This window comes from Stegodyphus dumicola, chromosome 2, assembly GCF_044657685.1.
Source record: "Stegodyphus dumicola isolate Sdum_Otavi_A_Nest chromosome 2, ASM4465768v1".
Classification (NCBI taxonomy): domain Eukaryota; kingdom Metazoa; phylum Arthropoda; class Arachnida; order Araneae; family Eresidae; genus Stegodyphus; species Stegodyphus dumicola.
The window spans coordinates 8,503,552-8,517,338 of record NC_140769.1 but is presented as its reverse complement, the minus strand read 5'-3'; the positions used below and the strand labels follow the sequence as shown (position 1 = coordinate 8,517,338).

Below are 13,787 nucleotides of genomic sequence, written 5' to 3'. Positions count from 1 at the left end.
GACTTAACGAATGGTTATTTTCAAATAGGGATCAGGCCTGAGGACGTGCCTAAGACTGCTTTTATAACCAAGTCTGGCACTTATGCATTTTTGCGAATGCCGTTTGGCCTTTCAGGCGCCCCAGCAACATTTCAGCGATGCATGGACATTGTGTTAAGACCTGTTCTCGGAAAGTCCACATTTATCTATTTAGACGATATCATTATTACTAGTGATAATCTAGACCAACATGTACAGGATTTAAGACAGGTGTTTTCTTTATTAAATGAGGCCGGTCTAAAAGTTAATGTCGAAAAATGCAAATTTGCAGCCCCTGAATTAAAATATTTAGGTTACAAAATATCGCAAAAAGGGATCGAGACAGATGAATCAAAAATAATCGCTGTACAAAAGTATCCGACTCCAAACACGGCAAAGAAGCTCTCTTCTTTTCTAGGACTTTGTTCATATTATAGGTCCTTTATAAAAGATTTTGCGGCTATCGCTGAGCCATTGTTAAAATTAAAAAGGAAAAAGGCAAGATTCTCGTGGACGGCCGAAGCCAATATTGCTTTCGAAAAATTAAAACAAGCATTAACGCAAGCCCCTGTGTTGAAATTTCCTGAAAAGGATGAAAATTTAGAAATTTCAGCGGATGCTTCGGATTATGCGGTAGGAGCGGTACTTTCGCAAAATCAGCAGCCAGTGGCATTTTTTAGCCGAACTTTAAATCAAACACAAAGAAACTATTCCGCGACCGAGAGAGAGGCACTTGCAGTTCTGTTAGCAGTGCAAAAGTTCCGAGTCTATTTTGGAAAGGCGCCAAAAACAGTATATTCTGATCATGCGGCGGTAACTAGATTGTACTCTGGGAAAAATTTATCCCCAAGGTTAATAAGATGGGCACTCAAGCTGCAAGAATATAATCTGGTAATCAAGCATACCCCCGGAAAGGAAAATATCGTAGCAGATGCCCTATCCAGAATTAAAATAGATGAAGAAGGTAATACTGTAAAGATAGCAATGCTCACAGCATGTACAATAAATTCCCGAGAAACTGTAATAACAGAACTGGGTAAGGATCCTGAGTTTGGAAGTATTTATGAGTATTTGAAGGATCCTGAAAATTTTAGCCACCAAGATATTGTGGCGATAAGAAATAGGGCGGCCCATTACGAACTAATAGATGGTCTATTATTTTATACAAAAACTACGAATTCCAACAACGAATTTCGACCTGTTATCCCAGCTAGTCTTAGATTAAATATCCTGCAAGAGCTCCATGACAGCCCTTTAGCTTCTCATGCTGGTATTCGAAAAACTATCCAACGCGTACGCGAGGCAGTCTACTTTCCTGAACTGCAAAAGTTAACAAGGGCGTATATCCAGTCCTGCCCAACATGTCAAGCCGTTAATTATATTAATTTCCGCCCGGCCGGGTTTCTAAATAGTATTAAATCCGAATTTCCAAATGAAATAATCGGCATCGATTTATTGGGCCCTTTCCCAAAAAGTCAGTTAAACAAAAGTCGCTATCTCCTTGTTATAGTTGATCATTTTAGTAAATGGACCGAAATTGTTCCCTTAAAACGAGCCTCCGCGAAATTAGTTACCGATTCTATTTTAAATAAATATATTTTAAAATACAGGGCGCCCCTAAAAGTTATATCGGATAATGGTCCTCAATTTGTAAGTAATATATTTGAAGACATGTGCCAAAAACTCGGCATACGTCATTTAAAAATAGTCCCGTATCGGCCGCAATCAAATATAGCGGAACGGGTCAACAGAAATATAGTGAAAATTATCCGTAGTTATGTTAAAAATTTTCATAAAAGCTGGGATAACTATGTCAATGAATTTGCTTTCGCCCTTAGGACCGCAAAACATGATACAACGGGCAAAACTCCTGCTGAGTTATTTCTAGGCAGAAAGGTTATAACACCGTTAGATAAACTATTTTATGTGCAACAAAGAGCCCCAGAATTTAAAATGGGTGATATAGAAAAACTAATAAAAGAAGCAAAAAAGAATACGGAAGTAGCACAAAGAAAACAAAAATTGTATTATAACTTGAAACGACGGGGAGTAACTTATAAAGTAGGGGATGAAGTACTAAAAATTAAGCATTCACTTTCTTCAGCACCAGAAGATAAAACTGCCAAATTTTTTCCACGCTTTGAAGGACCATATGTTATAGAAAAAATAACTCACGCTGTTGTAGTGTTAAAGGCAAGAAATGGTGAAACCTGTTCCGCAAACATTGATCAAATCAAGCCCTACTTCGATCGTAATAAAATGCAAATCTTTTAAGATCTTTTGCAGGATCAGGTACGGCAGACACCGCAGGTACAAGTTCCAGAGGTGGGAAAACGACAGGTACAAGGGCAAGCCAATGAGAGACAGAAGCAAGTGAAAAGAAAATTGCCCCGCGGAAAAATTGAAGGTAAAAAGAAAAAGAAGCCGTTCCACCGTCCAGAAAACAGAATTCACGAACACCCCCAGAATGAAGAAGGGAGAAGGACGACGTATGTGGAAAGGACCGGGAGAAAGGACGGCAACTATAACCCGGCTTTGAAACGGAAGATTGACTCATCCGACAGAACTCTCCGCAGCAAAAGTCGCCGAACTGCGGAAGGGCCATCAGCGGCGGAGGAAAAAGTACAAGAAAAATTTGAACGGCCAACAACGAGGTCCAAGCAGGATCACGACAGAAGTTTCCCGGTTCCACCAAGACCAGCTGCCTTCAAACGGCCAAGACCACAAGCAGAGCACAAAAGGAAGATGTTCAAGGGTGGCCGTAGTGGTGAAAAACGGAAGCTTCCAGAGGAAAGCACTGAAGGGCGAGCCCGTACAAGAAGGAGGATCAACCAAGCTACGGTCTGCAGCACCTTTAAAGACCGGGCCCAGAAAAGGATGTCTGAATATTACAAAGATAAGTAAAATTTTATGTTACTTTACAAACTTAAGTTAATCTTTCATTCTTACTGCAAGTGGCAGATTTCAAGAAGTTTTACCTCATGCGAGGTCTACCTTTATCGCCAAAAGGGCGAGAAATGAGTTGTGACCGATTTTCTTATTATGTTTTTCAATTACTCGCGCGTAAAACTAAAGTTGATGTATAATAGCGTTGTATAAAGACTTAAATATTGTAAAAAGTTATTGTATAAATTTTATTTAAAACATTCTAACAAGAAAGAAGTTTTAGTCTGAAAGACTTTTTGAAATGTAGTATTATTTCAATGTAGAAAGAATTGGCACTTGCTTTGAAAAGAATAGAAGTTAACAATGTACTACTAATGTATGTTTTCAAATGTGTAAAATTAACGGCACCTTGATATGTTCTTGTATACATGTGAACTGTTATTTTGAATGTTTAGAAATACCGTGATATGGTAAAAGTGAAAGTAATGTTAAAAATTTGTTATTCGTGTGACTGTAAAGATTAAATCATGGTGAATATGTGTTAAAGGTTGAATGATGTAGTTGGGCTCTCTGACGCTACACTTTAGAGTTAGCCACTTTCAGAATAGTACCTCAGGGTCTAGAGTTGAAATTAGGGTGTGTTAAGAGGTCTCGTATGTTGAATTTTAACACGTTAGTGTTTTGATTGTAGGAGGAAGTGTTGAACACATAGACAGAAACACATTCGTGTTTGGTGTTTTTACAACACATGTCAGAGAGCACGGGGAGAGATAATTAAAATAGTCATGAATGAAATAAGAATGTTAAGAAAAAGTATATTCTATATGTTATTTGCAATGTCATTCTGTAACATTTCATTAAACTAGTTTTCCTTCCAGATCTCTGGAAGGAACCAGAATTGAATAAAGCTCCTGTTTAGATGCAGTACAGATGAAAAAGAAAAAAGATTGTTGTATATTCCGGGAGCTGCTATTGTAACAAATTTCTTTCTTTTAAAATTTTCTAGTTTCTAGCTAAGTTATGATTGTAAAAGGTTGGCCTCGCGTTAGTTTCTAGAGCTAAAAGTTTTCAACAAGGTCGTTTTAGACCTCAGTTTCAAACTAATTAACTCTGGCGGGAAGTATGTAAGGATCTAAAGTTTTACTAACGTTTATTTTATTTTAAATCTTTACTATCACTCCTTATTTTCTACTTCCCGCCAGAATTATAAGCGTGAAGGAGTTTATGCAAAGTTGTCTGGCGAACGCCAAGTATTTAAGTGTGGCCTTTTTGCCAAGCAGAAGAGAGGAAGCCGTGAGTTCGAAGCAGGCCGCTTACCTTAGAAGTTACGCAGTTGCTACTTTGCCTTCCAGGCCAGAGGTTTTAATCCTCTTGATAAATTAAACGTATTGTAGTGTTCACAGTCTCTGTGCTACATACGCTTTCTGTTATTATAAGGCCAATCTTATTCTAAAGTTAAATTAGAGTTTAGTTTTATTTTGATATCTTTTAAGTTAGACCCCGAGTGGAGGGTCATTGTATTCCGAAGTACGGAAGTCACTGTATATAAAGAAAAAATAAAGGGTTTTGTATACCCTTCGTCTGTATCCTGTCTACTTACTACAATTAGTGAACATAGCTTTAGTAAGCTCTCTGTTCTAGTCAGGTCATTGTATGTTTCCGAAGAAGGTTAGAAGAAACATTGAACCTGATAACCTTAAGCAATTATTTGTCGGAACGCTCTCTTATTTTTGTCCATAATAATGGTCAAGTCCATCGTTTGCAGAATCGAGGTTGTCCACAGGGCTCCTGTGCGGGCCCTGACTTATGGACCCTCACTTTCAATCAAATTCTAGTTGCACAATGGCCTGCACATACATCTATTTATGCCTATGCCGACGATGTCGCTTTTATTGTCCGTGGCAAAACAAGAGATGAGCTTCAACGTCATGTTGAAGCAACGTGCAACCTTTTTTCTACACTATGTCTAAATATAAATCTACAGATTTCTGAAGATAAATCTTTTATACTCCTGATCCCGAAAAAGGGTGGATCTCTGGCACGTCGACCCCGCATCGATATTAATAATATAAGAATAAAGATTGTTCGTCAGTTAAAATACCTTGGCATCGTCTTTGACGATAAATTGAACTGGGCTCAACATCTTTTGCACATTAAAAAGAAAACTTATAACATAGCATATAGGCTCCGACAGATGAGTGGTTTTCAGTGGGGGCTTAACCCCCATATACAGAAACTTCTGTACCAAACGGTTATTGTCCCCATTGTGACCTATGGGGCAGCTGTTTGGAGTCAACCAATGCAGGGCCGTAAAGTAAGGTCTCTCCAATCAATCCAACGTTCTTTTCTTCTCAATATATCTAAAGCCTTTCGAACGACTTCAACTAGTGCCCTACAAGTAATAACTGGTCTTCTGCCTCTCCCTCTCCGAACGGAACAGGAGGGAGCACGACAACTACTTAAATTGCTAAATCAACAGGTCACCTTCTATGGCGAACATTATTCTCCTGAAGATTATGAACGACCCTACATTCGACTACGTCTCCATCCAGCTACTTATGAACTTGGTGTTCATGTAACATTACGTGAATCTACTCAACTGCCTGATGGTGATTATTACTTTTACACTGATGGGTCAAAAATAGAAGATAATACTGGTTGTGCTTTTGCAGTTTTTCACCATGGCACTTTATTGCATCAATGGAAAGCACATCTCCATGGATATAACAGCGTGTTCCAGGGAGAGGCCTTTGCCATCGTCAATGCCACTAAATATATTCTGGAACATCAAATATTGAACTGCTGCATTGTAACGGACAGTCAGTCGGTCTTGGCTGTTGCAATGAATCCTGTGCATCCATCAATAATAATTTCGCAACTTCAAGAACTACTTCGATTAGGTGCTCACCTTAATATTCAAATGTTTTGGACCCGTGCTCATATGGGCACAATTGGAAATGAACTTGCTGATGAATTAGCTAAGCAAGCGGCCATGAACGATGATGCTATTAATTCTCCTTTAACTTGGCCCATATCACATTTTCTTCGGAAACTGCACATACAGTCAGTTATGCAATGGCAGGTCCTCTGGGATGCAGAGGATACTGGCCGCAGAGCGCATTATCACCTGGGCTATGTTGATGAGACTCGTCTTCTTGCCAATTCACAATTGGTAAGATATGTCACAGGTCACACATCACATCAACTGATCAATGTGTTTGTGGCCAGGCGGGTACGCCTGAGCATTATGTATCCTTTTGTGAACTTACACGAGAACTGCATATCCCTTTTCCTGCTCAACATCAGCAGGCTTTTAGTAAGTTTTTAATCAAACAACGACATCTTGTTCGGAAACTGACAGCCATCATGTCAAAACTTATGCATCTTGGTACCGACTTATGTCAACCTGTCTAATTACTTGCTGTTTCTACACCTTCTATATTATATGTCAAATTGTTTCATTTACCGCATTTATCAATTAATTTAGCTGTATTGGTAACATATCCTTTGCATTTTGAATTAGTATGTTGTCATTTATTATCTAGTGTTGTTTCAATACTGTTAGTAATACGAATTATGCTGCACTATGTTACACAATTTATCTGTGATTTCTATTACTTGCACATATTATTTACTGCATACTGAATTTGCAGTTTCTTCTGTATTGCATTTGTACTCATATTTATATCATTTGTATTAGTTATGTACTGGTTCATCATAAATGCATCTGTTCTGTACTGAATTTGTGTTGCATTCATATTTAACAGCATATTATAATTTTTGTGTTGCATTCATATTTGTGTTGCATTTATCTTCAATAATTTGTGTTGCATTTATCTTCAATCATTTGTGTTGCATTTATATTTAATAGCATATTATAATAGCATATTTAATAGCATTCATATTTAACAGCATATAGAATTATATTGCACTCATATTCAAATATTGCATTTGTACTCATATTTATATCATCTGTATTAGTTAAGTAATGGTTCATAATATATGCATCTGTTCTGTACTGAATTTGTGTTGCATTCATATTTAATAGTATTTGTATTTCTTATGTGCTGATTTATATAGATTGCATTGTTACATACTGAATTAGTAATGCATTTGTCGTGTCCTGCCCTTATCCTCATATTATATTCTTCATTTTTATAATGTGCTGATTCATCCTGATTGCATATATTATGCACTGACTTTGTATTGTCTATTATATACTGAATCTGTATATATTTCTATTCACAGTATTTGTTATGTGCTGAATTCTATTGATCACATTGTTATATACTGTATTTGTACTGCATTTGTAGTGTACTACCTTTATCTTTCTATTTATATTATTCATACTAGATATGTGCTGATTCATCTTGGTTGCATTTATTACATACTGAATTGTATTACCTCTCATATTCTAAATTTGTATCGCATCTGCGCTGAATTTACATTACCTGTTATATATTGCATTTATATGAGTTAATTTTGATTAGATTAATTGTGCACTGAATTTGTATCACTTATTATATTTGTATTACTTGTTCTATACTGAATTTATAATACATTTATATTTATTTAATTCGTATTTGTTCTGTGCTGTTTTATCTTGTTTGCATTTGTTTACCTGTTATCTATTGAATATTGTCATTTGTAGTGTACTCTTTATATTTATATTATTCATATTGGTTAAGTGCTGATCCATTCTGATTGCATTTATTACGCATTGACTTTGTATTACCTGATTTATACTGCCCTGGATGGATCCGGCGTTGGGCTTGGTCTCTCTGTGCGCGGCTCTCGTGTGGCCTCTTTGGCTGCTCTAGATCTTGGGGGGGGGCGGTGCTGAACTGATTCACCCTATGGTAAAGGTACAGTGCTCGCGTCTCCCGTCAATGGAATGGAATGGTTCGATTCCCGGCGAAAACGTTTGCTAGTTTTCATCTTTCCAACTTCCAAAAATCTTAACGTCTCTACATCTCGCTTTGAAATCCTTGAGTTTGTTAATCAAAAATTCGTTAAAGTTTTACAAAATATGAAATCGATCTTACAACAAATTCCAATTTTCAAATTTGGCCTTCCACATGCCCATATTCGTAGGAGGATTACGTCAGTCAAAATTCGATGGCTCTATGTACCGTTGTTTTATCACAACGCAAGAAATATACCTACATTTATGCAGATTTTTTATTATTTAATTTCTTCAAATATAATGCAGGACAAGTTTTGAATGCAAGCACTGAATCGAAGAAGAATTTTTGAAACAATACATAAAGTATTGAATTAGAATACATCAAATCTTTCAATACACATTGAAGTTATTAAAACTCAGCTGTCTCAGAGTTTGTGCAAGATATTTTGAGAGCATACTTGAAATTTAAAGCTCGTTCAATATTTTTACTAATAGAAGTTGTATCTATCAAATCAGGACATCCTCGAACCCATAAAATAGAGCAAAATGGAAATCAATCTCTAAGGGAATATCTTAGGGCTTTAATTTTGCTTTGCTTCATTTTCTGGAATCTTTCAAGGCCCGTCTGCACGAGGAGACATGTCTCTGAATAAGTATGCCTCGCGGACATGTCTTCTGGCATCATTTTACTTACAGAGGGAGATTTTGTATCTTTCCTGACACGCTCATCTTAGCTCATAAGCCAATTAAAGTAGTCAAAGTAGGTCATGTGATTTGAATCCAATAGGAAACCTCCGTTGATCTCACAACAAACATAAAAATCTGTAAAGTTCCCCATAAATAATAAAAAAAAAAAATTAAAGCAATGAAGCGGGGAAGAAAAGAAATTAATTGCGAAATGTAATGTATATATACAAATAATGCGTGTAAGATAAAAAATATGTAAACGTAAATTATAATTCAAATAAACAATAGACCGTAAATGCTTAATTTTAATTTGGTTATTTCTTCCCTCTGTTCTAAAAATAATAAATTTTTACTGTACGGAGTCATTGCGGGATTATTCCATCTCACATACCTCTTACATAAAGCCGGTAATGTAAATGCAACTAAAAACTAAAATAGTTAACAATAATTTTACAGCATCATTACAGCAGTCAAATGATTTGGAAAGCGAAAGTAACTCATTCTTATTTAATGTTTCATTGTGGACACACTTGCTTTCTGCACTTCGACCTGGATATATTGTCTATCGATTTTACAAGTCCTCTCTAACTAGCGTTGCCACCTCTTGGCTTTGAAAAAAACTCTGCCTCCTTAATCTCGTTTAAAAATATTTTTTCAGCTGCAGGAGCAAGCACAGTCTCGCAAATGCTTGTACATTTTGTTCTACCACAAGAAATCGTTTTTTGGCAAAGATGAATCTAGAAATAGAGTGCTATACAATGATGCGCAATTCTGGCTATTAAAAGTGCGATGGTGCTTAATACTATGATAATAATTTCAATTGCTGATATATTGTCTTGTTCTTCTGAAGATTTCTTCATGAAAATGTTCCAAACCGATTGCGAAGAATCCCTATTCAGTATTAACGACTGGTGTTTCTTGCTTTGGGAATGTACAGTTGAAGCTCTAACATCCTCGTACTTAATATTAACCGTTTTCCGTTAACCGTACTTAATATTAACCGTTCATACTTTACATTCTCCGTTAAAGTTGTCTCTCTTCATTTAGTCAAATTGAGTTAACCACTTGTCTTGAAACGACGTCGAATATTTTGTCTTTTTCTTGCGGTACTTGTTCACTTGCAGAATCAGAATCGTTTTTTTCACTAGACATTATTATGAAAGATTTTAAATAATTTCAAAATACGCACTTGTTTGTGGATAGCTAGCTAACTGCAGACTAAATTAAAGAATGGATTGAAAATGAGAGGGTGAGGGGAGATGAGGGCGCGTGCGCGCGGCACTCCAGCATGAAACCACGACTCATCCCGTAAGGCGGTTACTCACCGCTCACGGTAGATCGCTACTGCAAAGAATATGTATTGACGTAGACGTTCTTTGGCTGCTGAGCGCGGTCGTGTGATTTTCGATGCTCTCAACCATTTCGTCCGTGCACATTGTATCGTTATTTTCGAGAAACTTGATATTCCGGGAGAGTAACATTTATTTTAAATTCCTTCCGGGAGCTGGGAGATTTTTAATTTTTAGGACTCAAGTCCGGGGAAATCTCGGAATTCCGGGAGAGGTGGGAACCCTATTTCTAATCCGGACGAGCCGAATATTCTGATTCAAACGACCAAAGAATTATACAGAAGTCTTCTTAAGAAACAAAAAATTAGACTTCACTGGATTAGAGCGCATTTGGGTACTTAGGCAATGAGAGGGGCGATGGCCTTGCTAAAGAAGCGGCTAATACTTCAAATCATAAGCGGCTATGGAAGATTTTCCTATTATTTTAATAGGTTTCGGCTTCAAGACAAGGATAAATGTAAGTTATTCGAAGATACATATCAGATACTACTGCATATGATTTTTTCCTACTAACTAGATGCAGAGATGCGTATATAATTGGAGATGATCATCGTTTTGTTGAATAGTGTGCTATCTCTATAGAAGAAGGAGTAGACAAAGACTGTAAAACATTGAATTAACAATACTTCAGCAGTGAAAAGAATTGCAGAGAAAATTAATGCAAGAATAGGTCAAAATAGAGAAAAAATAGGCATAATAATTTAGTTTGCATGTGGGTGCTAGTGTTTTGAGTGTTTTTCTATTATTTTAGTTTAGTTCCTAACCCTTTGCTTTATTTTTTTCTCTCTTCTTCCCTTTGTCAGTGCGTGAAATATAAAAAACTTATATACTAGTACCTTCCGGTTGTATTTTATGATTTCTCTTTTTTTTTTTTCTATTTTTTTTAAATTTCGTTGGTGCTGTTGTTGTGTTTGGCTTGCTCTGGCGCAGCCTACAGAAAGGCCATAAGGCGACGTAAAGTCTGCCAGGAGAATTGAACTGCGACCGTCACATTAAATCACCTTGTATCATCAGTACCTTTTGAGCAGCTTCATTACTCAGTTAGGATTGTGAAGTTCGGTAATACAACTGAAAGTAAGATATTAAGAGAGCGGTAAAACATAAACATTTAAATGTAACATAATTATGTTTTCACGCGCTAATATACAATCAAGTTTAATTCAAATATAGCAGATCAGGGAAGTTGCGTTACTGGCTCATAAAATAGTGAATTAAATAGATACAATTTGTAACTTTTTTTCTGCAGTAATTTCGAATAGGAACTAGTGTTTGGATTAGACCGAATTTCTTGAAATATGGCAGAACACACTAAAGCTATGTGCTTAAGGGTAGGGATGCCTTCATGAAACACTTTCCAAGAGAAACTGTCCCGTTCTCACGTTACACACAGGGAAAAACATAACAACGCCAGTGCTACCAGTCCTTCGCAGGGACCTTTTTTCGGAGATATACTGTTTTGATGAGTAAATGAAACAGAAGCATGCCAATGTAAAATTTAACGTTGTGCACAAAAGCAACCTTATTTTCGAGTAGGGTTTGAGTAAAACTCTATAAACAAAACCTACGCCAAAATAAGATTGTGTATTTGTTGGAAAGAATATTGTTTTAAATATGTGCGCTTATCAATTTACATGAGGACATTTACACATCTGAAAAACTTTACTTTCAGAGAACCCAGCGAACCTCAGCGGTGACTGAGGGATAAAATAACTGAACACTGGTAGTTCAGTGATTTGCTTGAAAGCTCTTGAAAATATTTCCTGATTTTGCCCATGTAAAACATGAATAAAGCCAGTCCCTTAGAACGTCCTTCACAAAGTCATCGCTCCTCTTAAGCAGATAGCTCTCGAATTTTTCTCATAATCTAGATATTAAAATCCATTATAATTTCTTTGCAGAGAAGAAAATTCTGCACTAGAAAGCAGGATTAGAGGCAGAATTCAATTATTCCACTTTAGAGTTCACATCTTTGCTACTGTAAAAGCAACAAAGCTACAGATTCCGTTTTTTGTTATACTTAAATAAAATAAATGTTTTAAAGAAGTATTCATTGGTGTAGTTTAAACATTAATTTTATCATCCTTTTAGTAATATATACAGGGTGACTCTAAATTACTTTTACAGCTTGAGAGGAGTGATAGTACTCATCCAGATGAGCAATAAATAATTCCAATCTGAACTTAGAACTGATAGTGTTGGGAGAGCGAATGAACGAGACCAGATGTTGCACAATCAGTTTAGTGACAACTTCACAGAGAGTGCGCAAAACGGATAAAATCGAAAACTTGCTTTCGACTGTTAATTTGAGCTCAGACTTTGATGGCAAACACTCAAATCCACAACTTTGGTTGACAAGGTCTCAATCTCGCAAACGATGCATCATGTTAATTATGTAATGAAGGGCTGAATATTATCTACTAACTCCAACGTCCGCTGCATGCCGAGATTAGCATGAAAAGCTCATGCTGCCTTCCGGCTGTCAGAAATTTGTGTCCCATAGAAGGGCGCTTCAAGTAGAATGAGTGCATCAGAGTAAGTCCAGGAAAACAGGATAGAAGATGGCTAGGAAAAAAACAGCTAATAGATAATTTCCCCCTAATAATTTATATAAATAACTTGTTATATAAATTATTAGGGGGAGTTAATAATTTATATAAAAAGTTAGTAGTTAGGGGAGTTAATAATTTATAGAAAATGTCTAATAGTTCATTTCTTCTGGAGGCAAACTAGGAAAAATTTTTGGGCGCTCTTAAATGTATAATTCCTCGTTCGTAATTTATTATTAATGCATCAAGCACACATATGCAAATCTGGATTTAAAATAATAAGGATTTATTACCTGTATTCGTCCACCAATCGATGATCTCTCAGGAGATTTGGCTGGAGAATGGTTTGTACGTCCATCCAAGTATTTGAGATAACGTGGATCTGCAAAGAATAAATCATAATATAGAGTTAAGACTGTATAAAAAATCGAGTATTACTCTTAATGATGAGGTGGATCTGAAAGAAAATAAATCAGAGTTAAGAATATTGAAAAAATCGAGTATTGCACTTAATTTAAAATGGTCATACCTCGCTGCGAGGATTCGGGATGGACTTCCATATATGGTGGGAGTGATCTCCTGAATTCGCTGCGGTCGAGGGGAGGTGGAGTATTCCTGCAAAAATACCATAAGAATTATATTGCGGAAATTTTTTGAATAATTTTTAAAGAACTGATATTTTAAAGACCTGTATGAACCGTGATAATCTCATCTGTTAGATTTCATATTCAGTTAATGAGTTTAGCTGAATATGGTTACTATTCATAAAAAAACAATCTAAAGCCGAATAAGTGAAAAATTAATTAAGGAAATTAGATTTAATAAGCAATTTCAATTCTGCTGAAGAAAGTAATTCAGACGGGGTATATGAAAGTCTCGTTAAGCTTATATTAGAAAGTACAAATTAAGTATTTGAAACTGAAGATTACGCATTAACTATTTGAAACAGAAACTAGAAATAAAAACTAATGAACATCGATTTCGAAGCATTTTAGGAGAACGAAAAGTTTTGCAATATTTTTATGAAATCATACTAGACGGCAGCTATATCACGTGCTTGATTCGTTCAATCTTCGCAAGGCATTCAGCGTTAAGATCTGCGCATCAATAATTTATTTGTTCTGCATCTTTTAATTTCTCCATCTATAGTTCAAATGCTTAAAAGCTGAAAAGCCAAAATTGATCAATTTAAGAGACTTTCATAGTTTTAACTAAATCGTAACTCTGCGGAAGAGTAAAAAACATTTGTGATGAGAGAAAGAAAAATTTCTTCGATCGCAATTCCGAAAATTAGATAATTTAAAAAAATTGCTTTTAAGTGGTAGAAACTGCACGATCAGCTATAGTGTGGTAGCCCATAAATTGTAGAATTTGACATTGAGCTCTAAATCGTAG

At 36.1% G+C, this 13,787-nt stretch overlaps 1 protein-coding gene across 1 annotated transcript in view; it reads right to left on the bottom strand.

Moving 5' to 3' along the window:
• The window catches only part of LOC118200366 (regulating synaptic membrane exocytosis protein 2-like), a 472,906-nt gene that overhangs the window by 393,839 nt on the left and 65,280 nt on the right, over window positions 1-13,787 (bottom strand). The window contains 2 exon segments of the mRNA XM_085809579.1: window positions 12,686-12,774; window positions 12,922-13,007. Coding sequence (XP_085665705.1) covers window positions 12,686-12,774; window positions 12,922-13,007 — 175 coding nt within the window.